This window comes from Nanorana parkeri, unplaced genomic scaffold (assembly GCF_000935625.1).
Source record: "Nanorana parkeri isolate BGI_ZX_2015 unplaced genomic scaffold, ASM93562v1 scaffold346, whole genome shotgun sequence".
Classification (NCBI taxonomy): domain Eukaryota; kingdom Metazoa; phylum Chordata; class Amphibia; order Anura; family Dicroglossidae; genus Nanorana; species Nanorana parkeri.
This window is the reverse complement of record NW_017306614.1, coordinates 210103-237555: the sequence shown is the minus strand read 5'-3', so window position 1 is coordinate 237555 and position 27453 is coordinate 210103. Positions and strand designations below refer to the sequence as shown.

General features: G+C 43.3%; 1 protein-coding gene across 6 annotated transcripts in view; it reads right to left on the bottom strand.

Annotated features, from left to right (window-relative positions):
• DGKI (diacylglycerol kinase iota) overlaps positions 1–27453 on the bottom strand; it is a 260009-nt gene that overhangs the window by 100665 nt on the left and 131891 nt on the right. For 2 of the 6 annotated variants that reach the window (XM_018558566.1, XM_018558563.1), the window contains exons 6-14: positions 26151–26249; positions 17117–17188; positions 13056–13172; positions 4145–4219; positions 3233–3328; positions 3040–3122; positions 2550–2610; positions 1458–1571; positions 664–801 (exon numbers count right to left, since the gene is read on the bottom strand). In XM_018558566.1, coding sequence (XP_018414068.1) covers positions 664–801; positions 1458–1571; positions 2550–2610; positions 3040–3122; positions 3233–3328; positions 4145–4219; positions 13056–13172; positions 17117–17188; positions 26151–26249 — 855 coding nt within the window. The remainder of the gene's footprint in view (positions 1–663; positions 802–1457; positions 1572–2549; positions 2611–3039; positions 3123–3232; positions 3329–4144; positions 4220–13055; positions 13173–17116; positions 17189–26150; positions 26250–27453) is intronic. The other 4 variants (XM_018558568.1, XM_018558565.1, XM_018558564.1 and 1 more) reach the window with 2 other exon arrangements.

Genomic DNA, 27453 nt, shown 5'->3' with positions numbered 1-27453 from the left:
ATATATCCTATTTATTTATTAGAGGGATTAATGAAAATCTAATTAAGAGTGAAATAAACTATCCCAGGAATACATGGCAGAGGTCATTATTGACATTCATGTCAAAAATCTTCTCACTATCACTGCAGAAGCCAAAGAGTGGCCACAACTATTGGAAGACAAAATGTGATTGTCAGACAAGGCCGGTCTTTCCTAACAGATTAGGTACATAGCTAGGTTGAAAAAAAAAGTGAACCAAGTGCGACCACAAAAGATTTCCTTCTTTTTTAAAGAAATCTGTAAATCTGTTCCAAGTCTGGAATGAAAAGAAAGATAAAAAATGCAGTGCAATCAAATACTACAACCCCTGTATAAAACAGATCTGGGTGGTTAGGGCAAGAGCTGCTCCTCTGTTGCATTATGTTGTATGGAAAATTGATCTTTGCTCCTTTCTTTCAGCCTGTATGGTAAATGAAGAAGTATGTCCGCTTTTGGCTATACTGGATATCGCCTTTAAATACTAACAGAACGTCTTCAGCTTAACCTAGAAAACATAAGCAATTGTTCCTCCTTGTATGTTCAGCCTAATAACAAAACATCATTGGAAACCATTTATATTTTCTGTTTTGATACTGTAAAGCCTTACAACCCCCAGACCATAGGGCACAGCCTCTGACCTCTGACCTTATGAGTCCCATCATCCAGCTCCTCGTGAAGAAGATCTGGGTTCCTCTCTACATGTAGGTTCCAGCGATCCAGCTGCGCTATGGTGCCATCTTCAACATGGCAGAGGATTTTGGAGACAGGTTCATCTGTATAGCCCTGGCCAGAAGGAAGAGGAATGTGAAGGATCACCAAACTTAAAGCACTAGATACATTACACACCAACAGGATAAAATAGACAAATATGCATATTTTTAAAACATGTTTGAAATTAATTAACTTATTCCTTCATTTATTTCCAGTTAACCTTGTAGGAATTAAGGGGGAAGCAGGCAAAGCAAGCTTGTCCAGACTTCTTTGTTTAGATCAGTCTTCAGATTCTTCTACCAGATATTAACTAAGGTGTTCTCAGGTCATTTTAGAAACATAATTCAACTTCTGTGCATTGGTTCTGCCTTGGGGTAACCTTCAAATTGGACATGTCTTATAGACTCTTAAGGGCACCTTATAATTACTTTGCAATGTTTGACGCAGCTCTATTCACAGCACCCCCCCCCCCCCCTTAACTATCTACTATGTCCCATATTAGCATTCACAGCTCCTGCAGTGTCCCGTAGACCCATCTACACTCCCCCAGTCACCTGCAATGTCCCTCAGTCCCAACCACAACAATGAGTAAAACCAGAAATCCTGGGAAGAAACCTAATTTTTGCTGCTTGCACCCACAATCTCATACTTAGCTTGGATCAATTACTACAACACGTGCCAATTTGTTTTCCAGTAAAATTTTCTTTTATGACTACTCACACACTTACCCCTCCCCAGTTAAGGGTTCGAGCAAGGTCATTCCCAGTACCAAGAGGCAAAACAGCAACTGGAGGCTGAGGGTTCAACTGTAGCTCGTCCAAGACAGAAAGGATCCAGCCTACCTGTTATAGAAGAAAAATGGTATGATCTTCAGGACTAGACAGGACTGTCACACACATCACAATGGACTGTTTGTTCATTCCTACAATGAGAAAAGCTCTGGCAAAATGCAAATGAGTTGTCAGGTAGGTACATCATGAAACTCATTCCTCTTCTTCTAATATGACAGAGAAGGTGGTAGGCCACTGCTTAAGCATGCAGCACTGCCACGTGGGGGTAGAAGAAAGTATTAAGCCCTGTGTAAGCTCCAGGTTGTGACTTTCAGCAGGTCCCAACTTGTAGTTAACAAAGGGCTTAATTTAGGAGTAACAATATGCATCACTTTACTTAATTGAAACTCTATGACTAATTTGCCCACCTAAATAACTTTTACATTTTTAAGGACATAATGATCTCATTTGGTACACTGCCTTAATAAAAAAAAACCCTAATAACAGTTTTTTTCTATACTATAATTGTCTAAAAGCAATTACAGTATTAAACAGAGGCACAATGCCAGCAATAGGCTTTAGTGGCCTCCAAAACACACATTTATGGCTGATATAGTGATTACATGATCAGGAACCACTCTGATTAGTTCCCAGTCTTAAGTGGGTACCAAAGTTGTCAGTGACAGCAGTTGTCAAAAGGAGGACATTTATAAATATATCCTTAGCATGGAAGAAATGTTTATACCGTATAAAGATTGCGGGAAGAGTTTCACCTCTGTGCACAAAGCACAGCTAACTATGCAAAGTGGCAAATCCTATCACACGAAAGGATTTTGGGCAGATACTACCAGGATAGCATTTGTATTCACTTTCATTGTACACGTATAAGGTGTTTTGTCCACTGCAGCAGCCTAATTGTAGGTTTGAATGATGCCTAGATTTTAGGACAATAGAATGGGCAATGGACCATGGCATGTCTGGTCTGCTTACACATCTGGGTGCATTTTTACAAGAAAGTAATATGAACTACTAGAAACATAAAATGCCTACCGTCCCATCACCACCACAGGCAAGGATACGTAGATTTGGCACTTTTCTATACAGTTCCAGCCTGAAACAACAAGATTGAAAATAAAGTGATTATTTTTAATACCAAAAGACAAAACAGGCTGGTTAACATATAAAATGACACTGCCATATACAATGCTAGAGATTTAGGTAGAATCTGTGATGTGCTAGCTAGTGTAGAAAGTATAGTATGTCCCAGCCTCTGCCTTCCAGTATCTCTAGGGACAGGTCAGGGTGAGCATAACGCAGCAACTACCTGGTTGGTAAGGGCTCAGGACACCATAGGCCACCCTGTTCTCAACAAACAATCATGCTGCATGCAGTATTTGGTCATGGTTACTGTTAATGCTGTACATACAGGCCAGACCTTTTTTTCCAACTGCAGTTATCGTTTCATTTATTTAAAGAGGTGATAAAGCCCAGCTCAGCAAAACTTTACAATATCACAAGATGGCATCATAAGGATACTCACGCTTCTCTTGGCCCTTCCTGAGAGAGGTCAAAGACTTGCCGTGGATTTAAATACCACATGAACATCTGCAGCACTTTTGTACCCTGCAGGAACATAAAATGATGGAACAGCCAGTGAGGCATAAAACACAAATCAATTTAATAGTAACATTATCTAATAAAGAATAAATGTGTGTTATATGAGCCGCCCTTACCTGGTTTCCTCCACTTTTTGGGTTCACAAAGACCAGCAAAGGTTTCATGAGGGGTGAAGAGATGGGTTTTATAACAAAGGCCCGGCCTTTAATATCCTGTGAAGCAGAGAGGGGAGATTAGCCCAGCACATGTGAGTTTTAATGAGACAGAAACAACTAGCCACTTAGTTCTCTCTGGATGCAAATTGTATCTGGCAGGTGACAAGTTTTGAAACAATCCATGGGATGTAAAAACATTCAGGAGGGCGATCTTGGTGGAGGTTGGACCACCTAAATAACTCTAGTGTTACACATAATAGAGGTAAGAAATGGTAAATGGACTTGTAAAGTAGATTGCAGATTATATATTTATTTCTATGGTCAGTCTACCCAAAAATAACTCCATCTTTCTGGCCACTTTTAATATTACACTCATGTCCCCCCCTTTTACCTGCATATCGGGGATGTTCTCTCTCTGCAGCATCCAGATATCTTCTGTCTGCCACCACAATGGAGTACAAGTGCGATGATGTCCACACACTTCTAGTCCATTGACACTTTCCCCCGTCCTGTAACTGAAAGTTCATACCTCAGTATGGACAGGGGCAGGGAGGAAGATTCTGCAGGAGCCAGAGAATTGCACCTGCAAACCACTGAACGTTGTTGTAATGCTTTGCAATGCACAAAAAATAATAACTGCACATTTTCCCTTTATTAATGTGTGTGTGAATTTATAGATTTTTGCATAGGATTGACTATGCCGCCATCAAACTTCCTTCATTGTCCATTCAGCACGCTGTGGGCGGAGAGGTGACACCACTGTATTCCTATACTCTAACAGGAAAAGTGGTGTCACTCTCCAGATGTCTGCAGTGTCCAATTTTAAACTAACTGTAATTGTAAATCTAAAGAAATTGCTTTTTTTCCCCTCACCTCAAAGCCTTTTTTGCTGGCTTTCCTCTTAAATGACGTCCTTTTTTTCCGCCTACTGGAGTTTTTTGAGTTGACCTGCAAAATTAGAGGTGAAACAATTAAATTATACAATCAACCTGAAGTTACTGTTGAAATGCTACCTCCATCTTCTTATGAACAGCATGACATCTACTGTACGAGGTGTATAGACACATGCCCTGCCAGAGGGACAGAGTGGTTCTTATCAGATGCAGGGACTTTGGCTGACACACTGTTGTGTTTTGCAGTTCTACAATTACTGAAGAGCCAATGCTAGCACAAGACCACCCTGCAATATGGAAAAACTGAAATTAAAGTGCACCTGTGATTACTCACTCAATGACGCTAAAGGACATGAAGAGCTTTGAGCTCCTGTGGTTTCATTGTTGTTAACAATCCCTAACAAGGAGGACCCATTTTTGTTTGTGTCATTCATAGATACCTCTTGATCATTTGGCCACCACACAAGTCCTGCAACTACATCACAGCAGCAATACCTCTGGGGTGTACCTGTAGTCCTTTGAACAATAAAACAATATGCTGCACAAAAGTGTGTAAGAGGTATTGTCATTCTATTCTTGCTTTTTGTTCAATTGTAAAGGTATAAGGGTATTTTGGAAAGGTAATGCTATGACTTGCCTATTAAAGCGTATCTAAACCCAAATCAACTTCAGATTATCAGTCCTTAGATGGAGTAGATTTTTTTCACCTGGGGAACCTGCCAGTAACATACTTCCTGTGCTAGGTTGACAAAGCTTACTCACCATTTGTATCTGTGGAGGAGCAGTGTTGTCACTTTAGGCTGATAAATGGTTGTTACCTCCTGCATTACTTACTGGATCCAAGAATATCCTGTGTATACAGGTGGGTGCTTGTAGTGACCACGGATGGCACCAGGAACAATATACCAATATCAAGGATGTCACCAGCACACCAATTAAAGTGATCAGGCTCGTCATTCTGAACCTGATGAAGGGGTCCCACTGAGGCCCGAAAGTGATTGCAATTGAATGGCAATTTTTCATTACAATGGACAGTTGCTGACCACTTTAATCGGTGTGCTGGTGACAGGGGCGTCCCAAGGCTGGGTGTCACCCGGACCGAAGACCGGGTGACACCCCGCCGTGACGTCATAGCGTCATCTTGGTGATGGACGCCAGCAGAGAGAGGAGGGGACATTCATCCGGCGGGATGAGGTATGGCGCCGGATCCCCTCCTCTCTCCTGACACTGTCGGGCTCTCGGTCCGTGACCGAGTGCCCGACTTTTGATAGGGGTTGACACCGAAATGACTGTCAGTCATTTTAGTGTCAGCCAATGGTGGCACCCGGGTGCGAGCCGCACCACTCTTGTGACGCCACTGGCTGGTTACATCCTTGATATTCGTCACTTTAGGCTGGTCTCCTCATCTGGACTAAAAACACCTACCTTCCTACTTATCCTAAGTACGTAGTTTAAGGGCCAGTTCACACTCCCAACCTAGAGCAAAGGGGGGTGTTTAGTGCGTCACTGCTGTGTGCGTTCCAGCAGCTACCGCTCTGGTGTGTACTGGCCCTTAAGAAGATAGCTTGAAAAACTGATAACACTGTCTGAGATTTCAGTTCCGTACACAGGAAGTTACAAAGATAATGGATTTCTATAAGGATTTACAAGTATTTCTCTGTACTTGTAGAAAAAAAAGAATACAACCAATACATCTAAGAACTGCTAAGCTGCTATACCTTACATGTTTGTTCCTGGATTTAGATAAACTTTAGGTTCTGAAGTAAGCTCCACATTATGTGAATATAGACCATTGAGGAGGCTAGGCTGCGGATGATTTTTCTGTCCCTTGTTCTGCTGTGTTGAATGACAGATGATCTGGTCATACTTTCTACAAGGAGAAAGCATGGAGGAAAACTGGACTATTGTACGCTTAAAGTGACACTAAACTCAGGAGATAAATCTTAAAATGCATTCAAGTACCTTAACTGTTAACAACTGTATCTTATTTGTGTATCACTCGGCTGTAGATCCTCAAATCATCTCTGAATTGGTGCTGACACTGTCCTTCCTTCTGGAGGGTGGCTACTTATGTTCCCCATGGTCCCTGTGTGTGTTGTAAAGTAGTCACCCCTCCAAGCTCACTCCTGTGATGGACTACAATCTCATGTTTAGTTTACTAACTTGTTTCTAAATTGTAGTCCATCACAGGAGTGAGCTTGGAGCGGTGGCTACTTTACAACACACACCGGGACCATCGGGGAACAAAAGTAGTCACCCTCCAGAAGGAAGGACAGTGTCCGCACCAATTCAGAGATGATTTGAGGATCTACAGCCGAGTGATACACAAATGAAATACATTTTGGTAATTAGTTAAATTACTTGAATGTGTTTTTAAGATTTAACTCCTGAGTGTAGTGTCACTTTAAAAACAAAATCTTTTGAAATTCAAACCAAAATAACAGCGTTTACATTCCTTGCTCTTACCTTTCACAGCACCATTAATATTGCTACAGAACAGGTGCTCAGTAATGCAATATAAGGAATGAGTGGAACATTTGTAAAAACTGATGCGAAGGGAAGACAAGGCTGCTACAGATAAACCAATCACGTCTTTCCTTTAAATCTGCAAGCCACGTATAGAAATTAAATTTGATTGGTTGCTTTCAATTTGCTAATGTTTTTCTAAATCAGGCCGTACTTTCAGATAGAGGTTTATAAAATCGAATGACAGTATTAAACACAGAAGAAAGCCTTTTCCTGTGCTAAACCAATTCAACCAGTGAACCCATCTAAAACTACAAAATAAGGAGACATACAGTTCTTTGTTTTGTGCCTCACAGGTGTCACTAGTTTTGTGCAAGCATGTAAGTTATATTGTCAATAATATTGGTTCTGGTTCAGTGCACAAAATGACTGTCCCTTCTGTGAGTGACAGGTACACTTTAACTTGATATTTCAATCAAAGGTCCACCAAACCTAAAATACAGATTAGCTGATCCGATGAGCTTGTAACATTCAAGAGAAGTTTAAACAAAAACTTAAAGTTACAGAAGTTTCAAAATGGGATGCTATGTGTAACGTCAAATCTTCTTCTGCTGTGTACCCGTTAGGTCTCCACTTCTGAGCAGTCAGTATGAACTACATAAAGTAGATCTAAACCCAAATACTAAAATATTATATCATCTTTAACATGGTAATATAATACAAAAAAACAGGCACTTCCTGTTATAGGGTGACAGCTGTCTCTCAACTGTGCTCCTGCATTGTCACTAAGAATGAGCTCAGGTTTGACCCGAACCCAGACAGAACCTGAGCTTCTCTGAACAACACCACCCAAACAGCTGCGGGCCGGGCATTCCCCACCCCGTAGCTGCATGTAAATAAAGGCACAGGATGCTTGTGCTGACATCATTTACCTAATATGACCCCATAGCCATATAAGGTACATGTCATTTACTATATATAGGTATGTAGCCATATAAGGTCAATGATGTCATTGCATCCCGCCCCTTTGCTTACATCAAGCTGTAGGTGGGGAATGCCTCATCGGCAGCTGATTGGGCAAAACAGAAGGAGCCTCCTTCTGTGTTCGGAAGGAGCTTCTTTTATGTTCCGAGCAACCTCTTTCCAGGTTTCAGAGGAGCTCAGGTTTGGACCAGGTTCAGTCTGAACCAGAACTCATCCCTAGCTGCCATCCTGTAAACATGCACTCCTGGTGGAGGCTACAAGTGGCCATGTGAACACACATTTAGCAGGTATTGCCAACCCGTGTCACTGTCAGGAAGTCAGTGTAGAGCAATGATGTGAAGCCAATGTTAGAGTCAGTCAGTGTAGAACGGAAGTGGCTAAAAGGGCTGGAGGAGATCAGCAGCACTGAGATTTTTTTAAAAACCCTGAAAATTAGGGTTGCACAGATACCAAGTACAGTACATAGTCTTTTCTGAGAAAACACAGTGAGCAGAGCAAACTAAATGCTATCTAGTTAGGTTTTACATCTAAGCAAAGGGTTTACATCCAGAAAAAAGCAGCCTATGTTGAATCTATACCCTTGTATCCTCTCTGTTATATTTTGTGTTATTTGCTTACAGGCCGGTGATTGTGGGCAGGAGGTCTGTTCCATAGTATTTGTCATAGGAAAATGAAATCAGTGTCACACATTCCTGTCAGTTCAGGCTTTGTGCTGCTGTTCCTATCTTCTACCACAAGATGGTGCTGCTCTACAACTGTTAACAAGCAGCCTGTTATATGCAGCCCATGTCTTCGCCAAGCCTGAAAATAATTTGCCTTTGGCTAGAAAGAGGCTTCACAAATAATGCACCTAGCTCAATGAAAATTTATTTTCTTCTATATTTAAAAAAAAATCAGGAATTCAAGAGAGTCAGTGAGCTACTAACGATACCTGGAAAACATTGCAAATGAGCAAAAATCACCTTAACTGAGTCCTTTGTAACCCACTTCAGCAAGAATCCAGAGAGCCCTGCACATGGCTATGCAATTCTTTAAACCTGGGATTTTTTTACTTCCTCACTGTACTGCAGCCCCAGTGCTGATGTTTACCTACTATTCTACAAGCAGTTGTTGGAACAATAAAAGATGTATACAGTTAACTGTAAAGAAAATCACATTCCAAAACTGTGTGGCTTCACAGAGACTTCATTGGATGCTCTGTCAGTCTCTAGGTCAATCCTGCAGTTCCTGTAATGAGCCCTTTCTGCTTACAGGCCACAATTTTGATGTAAAACAAAGGTGTGGTACTTTATTTTTCCAGCAGAGATTTCTTGTTGTTTTATTTTTTTAACCCCTTATCACAACCTGACTCATTATGCCACAGTGTTTCCCCAGCTCTAATTAATACAAGCCATTGTTTTTCATACTGTTCATTGATAAGGGGTAATAAGCCTAAAACTACTCTATGCAATTTGCAGACAATGTCTCCACAATTTCTGGTGGTAAAACAAATCTGCACAGTTAAGCTGGCCCTACACTCTTTACGAGTGGATTTCATATTGAACATTTCATTATAATATCACATTATGGCCACTGGATGGCACTAAAGGAGCATAGGTGCAAAGTATTTATCTTCTTTGCTCCACCGCGCCATCTAGTGGCCATAAAGTGATATTACAAGTAGAATATTTGAAATTAATTCCTTTTGTAAAGAAAAAAAAAAAAGAAAACTCTTGTTTGTGCATACAATTTTGCACAGAATGATTTTTCACAGATATTTGAAGGGCATGTTGTCTATAAATCAACCCATAAGTGTGTTAATGTGAAGGTGGCCATACACTGTGGGAATTTTGGCCAGTTCTTAAGGAACTGTCAAAATTCCCAAAGTGGGTGCCGCTGTCAGCACCCTTTCGGACGGCATCCCTCGATCACCTGATCGAAGGAGGCGGTCAGAAAATCTTTGTATGTACAGAGCTGGTAACTCATTGGCCGGCGGCCGCTGTCAGAATACAAAGCATTGATGGAGGAGTCTGCTCTATTTTTCTCGTTCAGTCGGCGGGTTAAATGAAATATTTTTGAAAAATCAATTTTCTATGTATAATTTACAAATTATAGATAGCTCTGCTTCCTGCTATACAGTACAGTGCTGAACAGTTGCGCTTTACTGCTTATTCTGGATAGCAAGTCTATGGGACTGATTTACTGAAAGGGTAAACAGTTTACTTAGCAGACTCAGCACATGTTCACTTACATACTCAATCATTGGCAGGGAAATGTTTTAACTAGGCATTTACCTTGCTCACGAATGGGTGATCAAACGAATACAGCGGCACTAGGCGAAGTGGCTATTGGCTCAGGTGACAAAAAGGTCACCTCCACAGTAAGGCCCCATTCACACTGCGCGATTTGCAAATCGCGCGATTTGTCGCTCGATATCGCGCAAATGCTTGCATTGCAAAGAATGGAATCGCGGCAAAATCCACTCCAAAAAGGGTCCTTCTGTAGCGACGCACGACCCGCGACAGCAGGACCCTTTGCCCCATTGCCTTGGAGAGCGATATCGCGCGGTAAATAGCCGCGATATCGCAGGAATTACCGCACGATAAATCGCTCAATGTGAACGGGGCCTTAGGGAGACCAGGGCAGACTGAAGAAGGGACTCTCAGTGAGACGTTACTATTTCTATCTAGCTTAGGGATACAACACTGGTCACAGGACGTCACAATGGATCAGCTTGTATTCTGGGTTCAGCGTACCTTCAGTGGCGGTATCCAGGAAATATCATACGGAATTACAAAACCACCATGTGCACACCACATGCACACAGTCCATACACAAGAAGAATATTCAGTGACACAAACATGCAGGGAGAATAAACTCCAACCATCAAACAAGAGCCCGCATATCCAGAAAGCACCATGCCATTCTGCATCTGTCACTTTAAAGTGTATGTAAACCTTAAATCCATTTTCAGTATGTCTGGCATCATTCCCCACTATGTGAATCTGTTTCTTACCTGGTGATCCTGGCAGTAACAGCGATTCCTGTATCGGGATGACAACACTAAGCCATGGCCTCACACTTTGCAGCAAGGTTGTCAGCCCACCGTGTGAGCTTCTTCAGTTGGCCATTGGGCTGCCTATCAGGTCTATGATATAGGGAAGCCCAATAACCAACTAAAGAAGCAGGTAAAGCAGGCCGACAATGCAGATCTTACAAGCTGAGCTTGGTCTCACTGCTTCTTAGCTCTTACTGGTCACCAACACTGCTAATCACATGAGCGGACCAATAGGGAGACAGCGTAGGTGTGGCAGGGTTGGGTCATCCATCACTTATGCAGAAAATAAGATTTGGATATGTTTTCATCTGCCTATATACTGTATATTTGGTTCTATTATGATCCATTTCATGGAGTTGCTTGGTTTATGGCAGGTTTTGAAAAATGTTCCGGAGGGCTTGGCAGCGAAAGGGTTAAAGGGTCCCTACGACTCTAGAATTATATCTTACTTATAAATCATAAGACTTCATTTAGAACAGGTGGAGGGGCTAAGCGTCAGCTGCCATAGGTTTTAAGCATGTTCACTAAGGGCCCGTTCATACTAGATGCCGTGCGTTCCGGCCCGAACGCACTGCCTTGCATTGCGGACGGCTCATTTTTTAGTGGGGCAGGAGGGGGCGTGGCGGGCCATTCAAGTGAATGGCACCATAGCCACGCCCTCCGGCCGCAATGCGATCTGCCGCACGGGATCGCAAGGCACATTATGCCTGCGATCCAGTGCGATGAAAATAGTGCTTGCAGCATTTTGAATAGCCCGTCACGCCCCCTCCTGTCTTACAAAAAAGTGAGCCGGCCGCAATACGAGGCAGTGCGTTCTGGCCAGAATGGAGCCGGAACGCACTGCAACTGGTGTGAACGGGCCCTGAAGGTGGATATGGAGACATATACTATGTATCTTTTTTTATGGGTTTTGTTCTTTTTTTAGTAGAATGAAAGATCTGTCCTCATCTACATTGATCTCCCACAGACAGCTAATGTTCCCTTCTCTTATGGAGTATATGTAAATTCCAGAGTTTCTGGAACCTGCTCTCTACCGACATCTACTGGACACTCTCCTGCACTGCAGCAAAACCACTTTCCAGCAGCTGATCTCAATTAGTCACCTGTAAGGTCAGAATTCAAGCCTAGCTCCGTTAGTCTGTTACCTGCCTGGCTACACTGTGGTTGTCCACTTTGTGGAATTTGACCTGGGATTGTATATTGGAGTCTGGGTTTGCCTCGATTGTTTGCCTGCCTAAGCACGTGCCTATTTTTTATTCAGTAATTTGGTGTGCCTGCTAGCCAGCTGTAACCACCAGACCTTGTGAGTTGTGTCATAGGGCAGTAGCAATGTAACAGAGGTTCTAAATCTCTCCCCCCCCTTTCTAAAAACTAAAAAAAAAGTGTTTTGGATGGAGTTGGGCTTTGTGATAGAGGAAAGGAACGGAAGTGTGACAAAACCACAAACCTATAACAGCGCTCTTGATTCTGACAATACTCTGCGTTCTGGTTATACTGTACTATAATCACACAAGAAATGCCACCGCCTCTGTCTTTTCACAGAGGAAGAATATAAGTTATCAGAATTAAGCACTATCACCCGAGTGATCAGCACTGAGACTGATAGAGGCACTTGGCAATTAACAGCAGAAGAGAGCTCTTGTCATTAATCTTCTATGTAATAAAGTATTCCCTGGACGGTGTCATTAAGCACTCATAATTGCCAGTTTCTGTAGTGTCAGGGGTTGGGAATGTGTTTCCCTTGTTTAAGGTGCCCACACGCGCTAAAATCTGGTTTTGAGATTCTGTTTTGATTTATTTTTTAACCTGTTCCTTCAAAAAATGAACTTTCAGACATAATTTTTCATGTAACTAGAAAAATAAGATGTATGGTACCAGAAGAAAGTTGTGCGATGAAGGCAGTAAAACAACAGCACACGAAGTAAACACACCCCAAACGCCTACAGCTATGGCAATGGCTCTTCTCTCACTTCTATGCAAACATAAGCAAAGGCGTGATAAAATGCACAGCAAATAGGTCACTTGACAGTGGATGACCCCAGCCTGGGTGGCAACAATTCAAACAGTATATAAATGCCTGTACACACTTGAGCATGCGGTCATTTTATTCCAAACTCTTAAAGGATGTGGAGGGGCGAGGAGGAGGGAGCCACACTGTCTTCCACTGCACTTACTACATCCAAACAAGCCGTGAATGTTAACGAAAGGGAGTACCCACAATGCAACAGTGACAAGGCCACACCACTGGGAAAAAGAAGGTGCTGCTGGGTTAGTCCCTGGTGGGATCATGCGACTGCTGTGACACTCGGGTCATACATACGGGTGCTGTCCTGGGCATTGTCAGAGCAGATGGGCCGAGAGTAGGTGGACAGACCCTCACAGACAAAGAGTGACATGCAGTTACCTGAGGTTTCTTCACCTTAATGATCCAGCTGGGAGGGACGATGACAGCCGCGTGGGCGCCCAGGGAGCATGGTTCTTCTATGTGATGGAGCAGAAAACACGTCACCTTGTTGTGAAACTAAAGGAGAAAGAGGAGTAAATACAATTACAGACTGGTAAATATACCAACTCCTGATACATTGTAGTACTGCTTATAATACCATGACCAATTCCACCCAGTGTGTCCCCATTTCATAGATTTCCCATGACTTCCTGTACCTGGGATCACACAGTGGTAGTGTAAATCTCATAAACTGGGATACAAACAACAAAATAACCGTTGACAGAGGATCAAAAGTTTCCCCGCTCTTTAAAACTTTAAGAACTTGGCTTAAAAGCAACTTGAGCACTTTGCCCATTCAGCCCACACTCCAACCCACCTATACTCACCTTCCTCATGCAACCCTCCACCCCAACAACACTTCTTCAGCAGTAGAAACAATCTACTTATGATCTACTCTCTGGAAGCACCTGGTGTTTGCAATGGCTCCAACTGAGAAACAGTGTGGTACAAAAGTGCAGGCAAGACATGTATATGTGACATGGGGGTGGGCTGCTAAGAGACTCTTTCACTGTGCCCTGAATGGGCAAAGTAATAGAGTTTCATCAAAGTTAAACTCCAGGAAGATGCAAGCAGTGCAAGTACCTCAATTGGACTTGGCAGCAACCTCTTGCACTCCTCTGTACAGCAGAGCTCAGACTGGGGGAGGGAGAAGTATCACAAGCAGCCAGTCAGTTAATGTTCTAACAAGGGGCATAGGAGGAGAGAGCAGAGAGACCAAGAGATGATTTCCATCTGTCGGTTTTCCTTTTCGCTGTCCAGACACAGGCCGGGGGAGGAACAAGACCTGATCAGGTCATCTGAACTGCCAAACTAGACTGATCTGTGTGGCAGAGCTGTGTGAATCTCAGAGCTAGATTGACAGGAATACAAACCCTTTGGCAGGTAAAACAGCTGTTTTTCTAGAGTTCCAGTTTAAAGCCAGATTTTAATCTGCTTATATTTTGCCTTCCCATTCAGCAGTATGCTAATTCCATCTTTAAAGGCCTCATTCACACGAGAAAAGGCCGGAACGTACAGATCCATGCTGCGTGCACAGCCCTATCGGGCAGCTCCCAGGAAGGACAGGTGCTGCGTGTGATTAGTACGCAGCTCCTGTCTTTCTCTATGGGATTACGCGGCCATACGCCGCCCTACGATCACCCTTCTGCGCACCCGTGCGGGTGTCCGTACTCGTACACTGACAGGATAGATCCTGTCTGCAATCGAGACGGGACACCCGCACCCGTACAGACCTGCACTTGGTGTGAGCGTAGGGTGGCATACGGCCGCGTAATCCCATAGAGAAGGACAGGGGCTGCGTACTAATCACACGCAGCACCTGTCCTTCCCGGGAGCTGCCCGATACGGCCGTGCACGTAGCGCGGAGCTGTACGTGTTGGCCGATTCCAGTGTGAATGAGGCCAAATAATCATCACTAGGTTTCTGTGCATCTCTATGCAATGCAGGTAGGTCATGGGGGGGGGGTTGCTTGCATCAAGATCACAGCACCCTGCTTCAGTACTCCTCTAAAGAGTCAAAATGCCTTGATGGGTGGATGTCACTCTGGTGGAATCAGCATTTTTAGACAGGATTTTTTTTACCAGGCTTATTTGCATGCAAACTGCACTTGGTAACACCATCATATGAAAATGAGCCTCCATGATTGAGGGCCGGTGCAGACCTACGCGATCTGGGATACAAGTACCTTATTTCTGTGATACACGACTGTTTTGTTCGGAAGCACGGGCGGAATCGCGGCGGGAAACTGCGCAATCCGCCCAGCGCGACTGGGGTGCCATTAGTAAATAATGACACCCACAGCGCGATCTGTGCACACCTAGGCGACTCCTGACGCACATTGTGAGAAGCTCTCACAATCAGAAATTAGAGGAAGCAATTTCAGTCCAGGAGAGGAACTTGTATGACTGTGCTAGACTGAAAGGAAGGGCGGAGTTCAGCTTTAAGAAAAACATCTCTATGGGAGCCACATGCGCCGACAGGAATAAAGTGCTGGAATTGCAATAACGAGGAACATCTTATATTTGTACATGAAGTGGCAGCCCTCGTACTCTATATATAGAAGGAGGAGGTACACTGCGACTTTGTACAATGGTTTTTCTGTGAAGAGAGAGCCGCGGTAAACAGCGATGTAATTACAACGCACGCGGGCTGTGTGGGTATACAGTGGGATTGCTATGAGTAATAGCTGACTGGAGAACAGAGTGAGACTATCATTACCCGGCATGGCCCATGTTAATTCCAGGTTACAGTCATCGCTCCCTCCGCGCAGCGTCTGGAAGACAGATGCTTTAAGTGCGCTCTTTTCCTGCGCAGACATGATACTAATAACTCCGGCGGAAGTGTTTTCCTACCTTTCCAAGCCGAACTCCTACTACTTCTGTCTCTTCTAGGATAAACCTCGTGTAGTCACAGGGTTAAAGTGGAACTCCAGGCAAACAGAACAAACACGCTTTAGTTCAGATGTGTATTCATTTAGAAATCATTATATGTAGTTTCAAATCTTGCCAGCACAATTGTATCCCTTTATATCAGGGGCGGGCAAACTCCAGCCCCTCCATCATGCATCTGCCTCTGGGAGCCATGCCTGTGACTGTCACAGTCTTGCAGTGCCTCATGGGACTTGTAGTTGCACTACAGCTTAAGGACCGGAGTTTGCCTTCCCCTGCTATATATTAGACATTAAAATTTCATTTCGTTCTAAATACAAATTTCATTTCATTCGGATGCAGCCGAATTTCCAAATTCAAGCGTGTCCAAAGGTGATCAAATCCGAATGTTCCTGTAAGGAAAATTTGGATCTGTCCAAATTTCGTTCCAAATGAAACTAAATCGGACATGTGACTGTTCTGTGGCCAATCAGATGGGTTTTTTTGGCTGTTGGGGGTTGTATTACAGGCACGGTCATGTGACTTCCTGTTGCGGATCTTTTCACAGCGAAAATTTGGACAGATACAAAATCCAAATAGCAAACTTATCGAATTTGAGATCCAAAAAATTAAAGAAATAAAAATCTGAATTGATCCGAAAGGAAACAAATTTCTTGCGAGGTTACATGTCTGCTTTACAATATTTCCCCACAATCGGAAACTGGATAATGGAATCTTAAGTAGAAGTGAAGTGGGCTTCACTTCTACTTCATTCAGGACAGTGTAGATAATTGTTATGACCATTATCAGTTTGTTTGTTTGGTTTTTTTTGCTTTCTGCGTTCCATTGGGGACATTTTACTTAATTAATCTCTCAAAAGAAAATGAAAATCTCCTTTTAGACATCACAAAAACAAATTTCCTCACTGGAAGCTTTGACTTCGCATCCTATGACAATGGTCACCAGGACCAATAATGAGGGTTAATTTTCCCAGCGGGAACACACACAGCAATACATTCCAGATACAGAGAGCAAATCAGTAGTGTTTGGAACACTTTTCTGACAGTCCCCCCCACACCTGTAACTGGTTGCTAGGACATTGTTGGCTGCCTAGTGTTCTTGGTTGCTAGGATGCTGTTGGCTGCACAGCATCATTGGTTGCTAGGACACTATCAGCTGCATAGCTGACAGCTTCCTAGCAACCAATAATGGTATGCAATTTACAGCGCCCTGGCAAACAATGCCTTTATGCAGCTGACAGTATCCCAGCAAACAATGATGCTATACAGCCTGGGAGCTGAATAGGCACTAAGCATGGAGTATCCAGCATGCACACTCCAGCCTTTGTGCCACCCCCCACGTGCCTCCATGTAACAACTTTATGTACGTGTTCCTGATAGGTACGTGTATCTGTCCCTAGTTACGCACTAACTTTAGACTGTTTTCTTATGAGTGTCTACAACACTCTTGATGAAGCCCAGGGAGAGGGTCCAATCCCCCCCTACTCTATACAAAGATACAGATACATGAAGTCCATTAATGTAGGGGTGACAAGTAGAATTTAAAATGTTCACTGTTAAGGTTATAACTTACCGCTTGCTTGCACCAAGAACAGCTGATAGCCACTATTTCCTTACTGTGGAATGAGAACTTCTGTTGAAAACCCTGCGGATAAAGGAAGACAAGTTTTAGAACACTGGCTCCATACCTGATGCTGGGAATGTTCTGTGGTTGTGTTCGGAGTCTTTCTGTTACAATGAGTTGCCTTATCAAGACATCTTTTAGTTATTTATGAGCCATACATTTTAAAGAAAGAAGCTGGCAACACACTGTGACATCCAGCGTATGTGAAGCTTTATTGTTCCAGACAACCCACACAAAACCTCACCTGCGACCTCCTCTCCTGACACGTTTAACCATAAAAATGGCTTAATTGGGTGAAATGCGTCAAGGTAGTCCCTGAGGTAGGCTGAGCTTTGTGTTGCTTCTTTTATGCCTGATTTTACAGTGAACCGCCACCTTCTTTCTTTTGAATTTATGGTCACTTTGGGGAAAAGGCGAGCGTCCAATTAGCTAAGGGGTTGACCGAGCATATAGGGCTTGGATGTGGCGAGCCTCCCTCCTTAACCTGTTTTATCCTTTAGAAAGTTTGCAATTTTGTTTAGCCCCTTGTGATTGACATACCCCTGCTACACATCACTATCAGGAGGGTGATATTACTATTCAGTACTGCTGCTTTGAAACTTCTTGGTTCCCCTGCCTGATGGTTAGACTATGAAAGGGCACCATCACACTGGTGAAGTCCCTTTTGCCCTCTGCTACACCTATAGTCCCTGTTAAAAAGTAGTAAGCTTGCAGTATAAAGCGTAGGCACCACATACCTGAGGCAAGCTCCAAAACCTTGCTGCTGCAGCAGAATAACAGCTCGTTCCTGATACTGCCAACACTTGCTGCCCCTTTGTCCCTGCTGCACATTCATAGTATTCTTAGCAACACTCCAATACTAATAGGAAAATGCGGAAACTATTTATTTCCTATGCTTCTCAGCTCAATCTAGTGGCCATAGAGTAGTATTTTCGCAATTTTACTTTCAACCTGGAAAGAAAATATGCTAGTAATTAGGGGGTGCCCCTAGGTATTTTGCCAACTGAGGCTGTGCTGGGCTGGGCTGGGTTGGAGGGGGGCGCTGGTGATGCACGTTACCTGGGGGGGGTGTAGGTGAGGCACATTACCTCGGTGCACGTTACCGCCCAGCTCACTGACATTATTGGTTGCCGGGAGCATCCCATGTTGTCTTGGCAGCCTAGGACGCTCTAGCTGGAAAGGGGGCTGGCCTCAGGCTGCCTTATTTTAGGGACAGCCCTGCTAATAACATGTGTTTTTGCCTATATTCACAGAGAACGAATGTACACGCAATTTTGCAGGAAGAATGGCTCTGCAAATTGTTTATAAATACTCCACCCCCCTTTCCCCAGTGCGGGCTCCTAATGTCGCCATTTTTTTTCAGATTTTATAAGAGATATGTTTATACTTTTTTTTAACCCTGTGGATGCCAGTGGGTTGGTAACTATAGAACTTTATTGAGAGTATCCGGTGTGCAGTCAGTGAGTTGAGTGAATCTTGTGTGAAAACATTTATAAATAGACCGCCTAAGTCATTAACAATCGAACAAGTTTCATTAAAAATGACATCATGGCACAAGTGGAACTTAAACAAACAAGACTCTAACAAAAGCTTATTTCTTCAACAATAATATTTTGGAGGAAATGATTGATCTAATGAATGTTCCTGCTCCCCGCTCTGCAGATAAAACTATAAATTATAAAGCCAAGCGGTGCACTCAGAAGTGATGACTCAACGCTCAGCTCAACGCAGTTAATAAAAAAACATAAATATAAAATCCCATTTTTTTTTTACTCTGTAGCAAATTAAAAAAAGTTCTGAAGAAATGGTGCCAAATATGATTGTGTTCCAGAACTGCCAGACGTGTCCTCATTTAGTTAAAGAGGTTTCCCATTTTCAAGAGGAGCAGTCAGATTGATACTAAGCTGTGAAGTATTCAGCACTGAGCACGATTCTTACTTCAATGAACCTGAATGTGTTTTTATGGCTCCCCCATGTAACGTATATGTGATACCAATCGCTAAAATCTCATATCAGTTTTTAACTTGAACTCCGGCCTTCCCTTTAGTCTTGCACAGTTGTACCGGCTCCACTCCTGGACTGAAATTGCTTATTTTGATTTGATTTTACTGATCACCGTGAGCTTTTCACATCATACATTGGAATAGGAGTGCCCACTAGGTCGAATGCAACAGCAGAGAAACAGAAGAAAGACAGCAGAGAAAGTGAGAGAAGAGACAGAAGATAGAAACAAGAGAGAGCGAGGAGAGAGAGAGAAGAGACAGCCAAGAGAGAGGGCCGGTTCACACCACAACGTCTGCATTCCAGAGTGTTCGGCCTCTAGAACCCACTGGAACGCAAGTCGGGCGGCTCACAGCGTTTAGGGGTGGAAGGGGGCGTGGGATTGTATTGAAGTCAATGGCACCGCAGCCATGCCCCACGCCCGCAGTGCGATCGCTCCGCACCCGGAATGCCTGCGTTCCAGTCCAGTGCGATCTGCAAAAATAGTGCAGCATTTTTGCAGATCGCGCTGGACTGGAACGCAGGCACTAATGTGCCTGTATTCCGGGTGCATTAGAAGCTGCAGCAAGTCAGATAGAGCCCACCTCATTTCCTGGCTGAAGGATGTCCACCATTATCTATCCCTTTCTTCCCCAGCTTGACTGTCCCTTTCACTCATTGGATATAGAATATCGTGCAAAGTTCATTTATTTCACTAATGCAACTTAAAAGGTGAAACTAATGGCCGCAAAAGTGGAAATATACTTTAGAGCAAATATACTGTAATCATAAACTTTGAGCATGAGGAATGGTATCATATTTGGAATGGATAGATGAATATACAGTACTTTTTTATTTCTTTCCTCCGCTTTCCCTCTAGTGGTCAGAAATGGCTTTGTTCCCATTTAAAACATGCCGTGTGCCAACACACCTGAGGAAAAAAATGACAAGTTCTGTTATTTATATATATATATATATATATAAATTTTACATTTTTGCATGCTGTGCCATATTTCCATTACTGTAATACATGCAGTATACATATTTGTTGATTCTTACTACTATTTCCTTTAGTGCACTTCAATGGCCCTCTGATCCTGATCAACAACTGCTGAGATAAAATTTCAGCCAAACAGTGAGTCCATTGTTTTCAATTGGGGCCTGGCTGATTGACTGGCACTGCACTGAAAGAAATGAGTCACAAGGCACAACCACTGTGCAGCACTGCTAAGCTGGAAGCAGAGCCTGCATACATAGGAACTATGGCTGCCCTTGTGTACACATATCATTTTAAACTATACACAATAAATAAATATTTAACGTGGAACTCAAGGCAATTACTTAAAAAAGACCAGTAATTGCAGTTATATATTATTTTAAAATTGATCACATGCATTTTAAATACAGCTATTGAAAGTAGTTGAATTTGACTTTACTTAAAACTCTTGTAATCTTCTGTACAGAATCATTTGGACTGAGGAAGGGAGGGGCTGCACTATGAGCCAATCAGGTGTGCTGCATTCATATGTGCTGACAAGTAACATGCTAATAGGAGGAAAGAGGAGAGAGAGAAAACCCTATCAGTCGGTTTCCATTCTATAGCAGTCCAGTCAGAGACAGGGGGCGGGGAGGTGACCTAGCTTTGTTGCTTAACTGCAGTAGAGAAAATGTAAGGTCACCAGTGGTGTGTGGAAGAGCTGTATAAATCTCAGGACTGGCTGGATAGAAAAAGAAATCCTTCAGCAGTCATGACAACTCCTCTATGTATTCCATCTGTGAATTTAGCTATAAAACATTGATGATTTACATCAATCTGATCACATTTCATAGAAGTATCTCTAAAAAAACATACAAAATGATTTTCCTTTATTTGAGTCTGCTGGGACTAGCAACAGGCTCTCTAGACTGCTAATAGATTTGATCAAAACAGTTCTTCAGAACCGACATGGGACATAAATCCTGTTATAAAGATAACAACTAGACATCCTGGCAATATGGAACAGCAAGTGAGCAAAAATGTGTCGCATCAAAAACAACCATTTCAATAACTCAAAACTCATATACACTTAAAACACCATTAAACCATTGTGACTACAGGAAATCCTCCCAGGACAGCCTGTAATGCTTTTGCCAGGAGAATGTTGGGAACCGCGATAGGGAATCCAGCACTGATGCGCCGACCGTAGTCAAAGATGAACAATATGGTGAAAGATGAGAGTGTTTATCGCTGCTGCTCGGCTCTCTTTCCCATCTTTAATCCCTTCTTCCGAGTTAAATATATCCCTCAGATCCCAGAGGATTCGCTGACAGAATGAGCACAGGATATGGCAAGTGCTACACAAAGATTGTATGCATTTATTATGTTGTATGAACGCATTTCTTAGACTCGGGACGGTGTCGGGTTTAAAATATTCACATTTTGTCCCATTATCTCAAATTTGAAAGTGGAATAAAAACTGAGAACTTACAGGAGAACTCTGACAAAGTGTAAACCAACTTTTGGATAAACTGTGTCAAGGAGGAATCGGATGCAAAAAGGTCACTTGACATAAAAGTAATGTGCTGGGGCGGCGTTGGAGAGGTACTTTGGCTGCTGGTCGCAGGTGTCCGGGCTTTCAGCACCAAAAACTTTCCTGGAAAGACACCCTGTCACCAAACCATTCATTGTAACCTCAATGTTCCTATTGGAATAAATGTGCATTTACCATATGTAATGCATGTTGTTTACCTGTAAATGTCTTCCTTGTGTGGACCCCCAAAACCCCTGAGACTGTGTATCAAATAACTGCCCAAGGTTTATTTTTTATGAGATACAGTTTTTTTACCCTCTTTTGCATCTCAGTGTTGCTGATCTCCTACAGACTATTTATGGCACTTCCACAGTGGCAGAACTATCACCATAGTGACCCAGTACGTTGCTAAGTCTGTGACCGCCAGCAGTGGAGGAGGAGGTTGGGCCAGGCGTCGACAGTGGAGGAGGAGGCGGGGCCCAGCATCGGCAGCAGAGGAGGAGGCGGGGGCCCAGCGACCGTGGAGGGGGAGAAGATCAGGGCTGACAGGTAAGAGGTGTGCCAGCCCACCTGAGAACCTACAGAGCCCACCATAGAGGGTCTATGGGGGGCTCTGCAGGGTCACTTTCAGGTGGGCTGTAAATGAGCAAATGCAGAATGATGAGCAAATGCAAAATGCTTTCAGGTGCATTTAGCCTGCATTTGAGATCTGGTCAAGATGCGTTCAGGGATAGAGATTGATTTCTAACCACATGTAATCGTATTACATACGATTACAGGCTGAGTGCCAGCGCACTGCAGCTTTCAAATGCAGCCGCTGTCAACCGATCATTAACTTGAATGGGTGACAGCTGCCACTTCCAATCCAGTGAAGTCTTGTTAGCCTCATATGAAATAGCAATAAAGCTGAGTGTAAAAAAATAAAAATTTTAATTTAAAGTAACATAAAAAATGCAAAAAAAAATGTTTTTAAAGTCCCCCGCCCCCCACCTGTACGCACATACTATGCAAACACGCGTCTGATGCGCCTACGTGCAAAAACTAAAATTGTGCCACACATGTTACATATCGTTGGGAAGAGTCGGAGTGAGAACAATAATTCTGGGCCCATCAATCACTGTTAGCACTAAACTGATGAGCCGTAAAAGTGTTTAAAGCGTCATCTATGTGAAATTTTGGTTATTGGGTTTTTTTGCGGTTTCCCGCACGCAAGCTATTTTAAGGCTTGGCATGTTTGGTGTCTATTTACCCGTCATGAACCCGTCTTTTATATTTTACAAAATAATTATATTCTATTTCTGTGCACTAAATTCCATTTTAGTGCATTTTATCCTGAAAATACTTGTTTGATAAACATTTACGCAAATACCGTGCAACATATACAATACAGCAGAAGAACTGTGCTGTCGGCTCAAACAGAAAGTTAGGACTTCATTGGATTTCTGGCAGAGCAACAGTTATTTTCTGTACTTGCAGCATTTTTAAAAAGACAAACCATGGAGAAATGTGTATGTACAGCAGAGATATACTGCACACAGTTGTTTTTATTCGTTACTGTGCCCAGACATAAACTTTAAGTTCACTACAATATTAGAGAGCAGGGCTTGTAGCCATATTTACTGCTAGTGATGAAGAATATATGATAGCCTTCACTTGCACTGTGTGTGAACCAACCACAAGAAGTGGGATATTTGCAGTATGTGCAGCTGTCATGGCAAGTGTCAGGAAGCATGTTTAGGAAATATCATGTTAATACGCTGGGACCCGGGCCAAACTCTGACAGGTGAACGGCTTAGAAAGGAGGAGGGTAACTGGCTGCAATATCCTGGTAGGTAAGAAAATGAGTTTACTTTATTTAAAGGAGAACTATGGGGTTAAGGCTTTTCCCCATGGTTCTCCTTAGCGTAACGGGAGGACACAAACTAGGCCCTCCCGTCACCCTAGGCTCAGTATACCGCGAGCTGTAGCTCACGGTATACTGAGACGCCGCAGTATACCGCAAGCTGCTGCTCGCGGTATACTGAGACGCCGCAGCAGATCCCGACAATTAAGCCGGGATCCGCCCTGCTGCGTGATTGACAGCTGGCTCTGCCTATCTAGAGGCAGAGCCAGCTGTACCCGCCAGCGCTGGCAGATCGGAGCGGGGGGAGAGGGGAATCCCCCCCCCCCGCCTGTCACGGCAGAGAGCCATGACAGGATCGAGAGGTGAGCGAACGCCGGTATGTGTTTGCTCACCTCCCGATCTACTGAGCCGACCTGTGACAGTCTCATTGTCACAGGTCGGCTAGAACTATGAGGTGAGTGAAAAGCACTCACCTCATAGTTCTCCTTTAATAGCCTTTAATTTATGAAGCACGTACCAAAACAAACCGGTGTAATGCGACATTAGGGTGCTGTCCATGGTAACTACATTCCAGCTGCCATTTCTCTAGACTAAGTTAAAAACAAAAGCCAAATTAAAGAAAGAGATTGGCTGCCACACTAAAAAAACAGGATTTTGTCTTACCTGTAAATTTTGTTTCTTGGAGTACAAGTAATTCTTGAACAAATGGGTTATACAGCTACCATCAGGTGATCGGACACTGGCAAATCAAAACTGTTAGGACAGCACAATATAACCCCTTCCACTCCCAGCATGCCTAGTTTTGTAGCTAGCAATACATGAGTAGATCACAGACACACAGAGTGAAGGGTCCTGTGATGTACTTCAATTATTATTATACAGGATTTATATAGCGCCAATAGTTTGCTCAGCACCAATAAACGGATATTATAGGTAAGTCAAAAAATCCTGTTTTCTTATTCGTAGGACACGGGGAGTTCATTCTTGAATGGATTGGGCATCCAAAAGTAGATCTACACAGGGGCTTGCAACGAACCCCAACAGGGAACTATAGCAGAATTCAGATGGCCCCCTGAAGAACCTTGTAGCCAAAGCTAGGATATCCGCAGAGACCTGACCGTCCACCTGATAAAACTTGGCAAAAGTTTAAACAGAGGACCAGGTTGGGATGCTTGCAGATTTAGTCCTCATTCAGATGTGGCATACACCGTGTGGTGTGCATGTCCGTAAACGGGCCGATCCAGGGAGGGACAGGTGCTGCGTGTAATTACACGCAGCAGCCTGTTCTTCCCTATGGGAGGATGCGGCTGAACGCTGTAATCCGCACACCCGAACTTGCACATCCATGCGGGTCCGGTTGTTCGCAATTGAACGCAGAAAGTGTGCGTCCAGGTGCAGACATCCGGACCCGCACGGATGTACAAGTTTGGGTGTGCAGATGACAGTGTACAGCCCTGTGTTCCCATGGGGAAGAACAGGCTGCTGCATGCAATTACACACACCTGTCCCTACCGTGATTGGCCCGCTTACAGGCGTGCACGCCGCACGGACATGTATGCCCTGTCTGAATGAGACCTTAGAATAACAAAGCCTGATGCTGGAAGGCCCAAGAAGTATTGACGCTCCTAGTAGAGTAAGCCCTATCTGGAAGGAGGGGAACTTCAGCCAACTTCTAATAGGCCTAAGTGATAGTTCACTGAATCCAACTAGCGATACCGATAGTAGAACGAGAAGCTGAGTGCCCCATACGAGGACCCTTAGGAATGATGAAAGGGGAGTCAGGCTTGTGGATGGCAACAGTAGCAGACAGGTAAACACAAACAGCCCTGAACATGACAGGGCGTTTAACTCTTCCCTACTCTATCTAAACTAAAAATTATTTTTAAAAAGTTTGTGCTTTAGATATACTTAAAGCTGAAATTTAATCTGCTTTTATTTTGCCTTCTCTGGTTCCTCCACTATGTCCCTTTCATCAACATAATGACAGGTCGGTGACAGGAAAAGATTTATTTAACAACCTTTATGTTTTTATTTCATACATTATTTGAGACCCATACTTGTCATCACTAGGTATCTGTTCTTCTCTATGCAATGCAGGCAAATAGTTGGAGGGGTTGGCAGGGCGCTGTACATAACTTTCTGAAAATATTGCAGCGCCCGGCCTCAGTACTCCTCTCAGGAGCTTTCAACCCTGATGCAAGAAGTGAACTGGTTCTTTTGAGGAGTTATGAAAATACTAAAATGCCTTGATGGATGTTGGTCTGGAAGGGTGGGCATTCCTAGGAAGGCTGCATTTGTACACAGACCACCCCAAGGAAATACACACGTGATGCTGAGCCTTCATGATTGGAAGAACTGAAATCCAGTGAATAAAAAAGTCAGGCCAAGAACAGTAAGGCTGGGGAGGAAGAGCTTGATGATGGATGTCCTTCAGACTGGAAAATCTTACTTTCTGCATCATCCAATGTACATTGTGAGAGTTTCAGTGCAGGAGAGGAGACGGTACAACTGTGCAAGAATGAAAGTTAGACGGACTATAATTTTTGTAAGGCACTAAGCCTCAGTTTGGTAACCTGCTCAAGTACCAACATTTCGTCACTAAATGTTCAGGACAAAGCAGCACAACATACAGGAGAACAGGTCCTCTTACCTTTCCGCAGTGTCTGCACTTCCCTTCTTGCCGTCGTCGATGTACCCAATGATGCCTCACCAGATTCTGCTGGTTAGAACAACAAGAAAAATGTCTGACCTGAGGAAAAACCATTAGAGCTTGGGTCAGGCTTGAATCCAGGGTGGGTACGGACAGCAACACACAGAGGAGGACTAAGGACTGGGGGAGACAAGCCTATATCCTGGAGGTAAATAGACCATACCAACATGGGTCCATGAACAGCCAGTCTTTACACAAGAGCAAGAAGAGAGCAAAGTCTTTTTATGATCAGATATTTTAACTGAACCTATTTCTTCTTTTACCAGTAAAGAAGATAGAAATGACACTGAATACAGAGTCAATCTATACGTTCTCTTACTTTTTTTATCTGGATTTCTACAAGAGAGTATCAATGACTCCTATTCTCAATACAGGGCTATAAAAAAGTAATGCCTGTTGAGACATAGAATGTTTATGCAGAGATGGAAACAATCTTATAAATGCCTGTACACTTCCACATAATCCCCATAACGTTAGATTCTTTTTGGTCATCGTTTTACCCAGACCTTAAATCCAGTTCGGAAAGATTCCACTGCTTCAGAGCTGTTTTATCTTTCTGCAGGTCCTCATATCTCATTCCATGGATACAATCCTTCAACCTACCAAACAGGTAGAAGTCAGACAGTGCCAAATCTGGGCTGTAGGTGCGACGAGGGACCACTGAGCAGCTAATTTTGGCAATCATGTGACTGGTGGCATCAGAGGTGTGTGGGTATGATGTAGCTGTGTGGCCTGATGGCCTTCTTCACCAATATTCTTCAGCAATAGAGATATCTTCAGCAATATATATGTCACTGCTGGCTTTGCTCCTTTATCCAAAAAGTTAATGAGAAAGATGTCTTGGTTACACCGGAGCAATGAAGGCACAGCTGGATGTAAACAGAATATTGGTACCTGATATCAGTTATCGGCCTGAAAGGTGGCCCATAATCAGTATCAGTATCAGATCCTGAATTTCCCTATTGGTCCTTTAATATGATGGATGGATTGCCTACCTGACTGACCTGTGACAGGTGGATTGCCTACCTGACCGACATGTGACAGGTTTACTTTAATTTTAAGCAAACAACAGGTTTACTTGTAGTCTATCTTGGCTGTGTTCTAATAAATACCTTATAACGTGTAACCAATAAAGTGGACCTCCATGGGGAAGTAATAAGCCACCACTATAATGCAACACTTCCCCCCATCAATCAGACATAAGTATTCTTTCGTTAGCATCAACCTTGTAGCATCAAAGTTA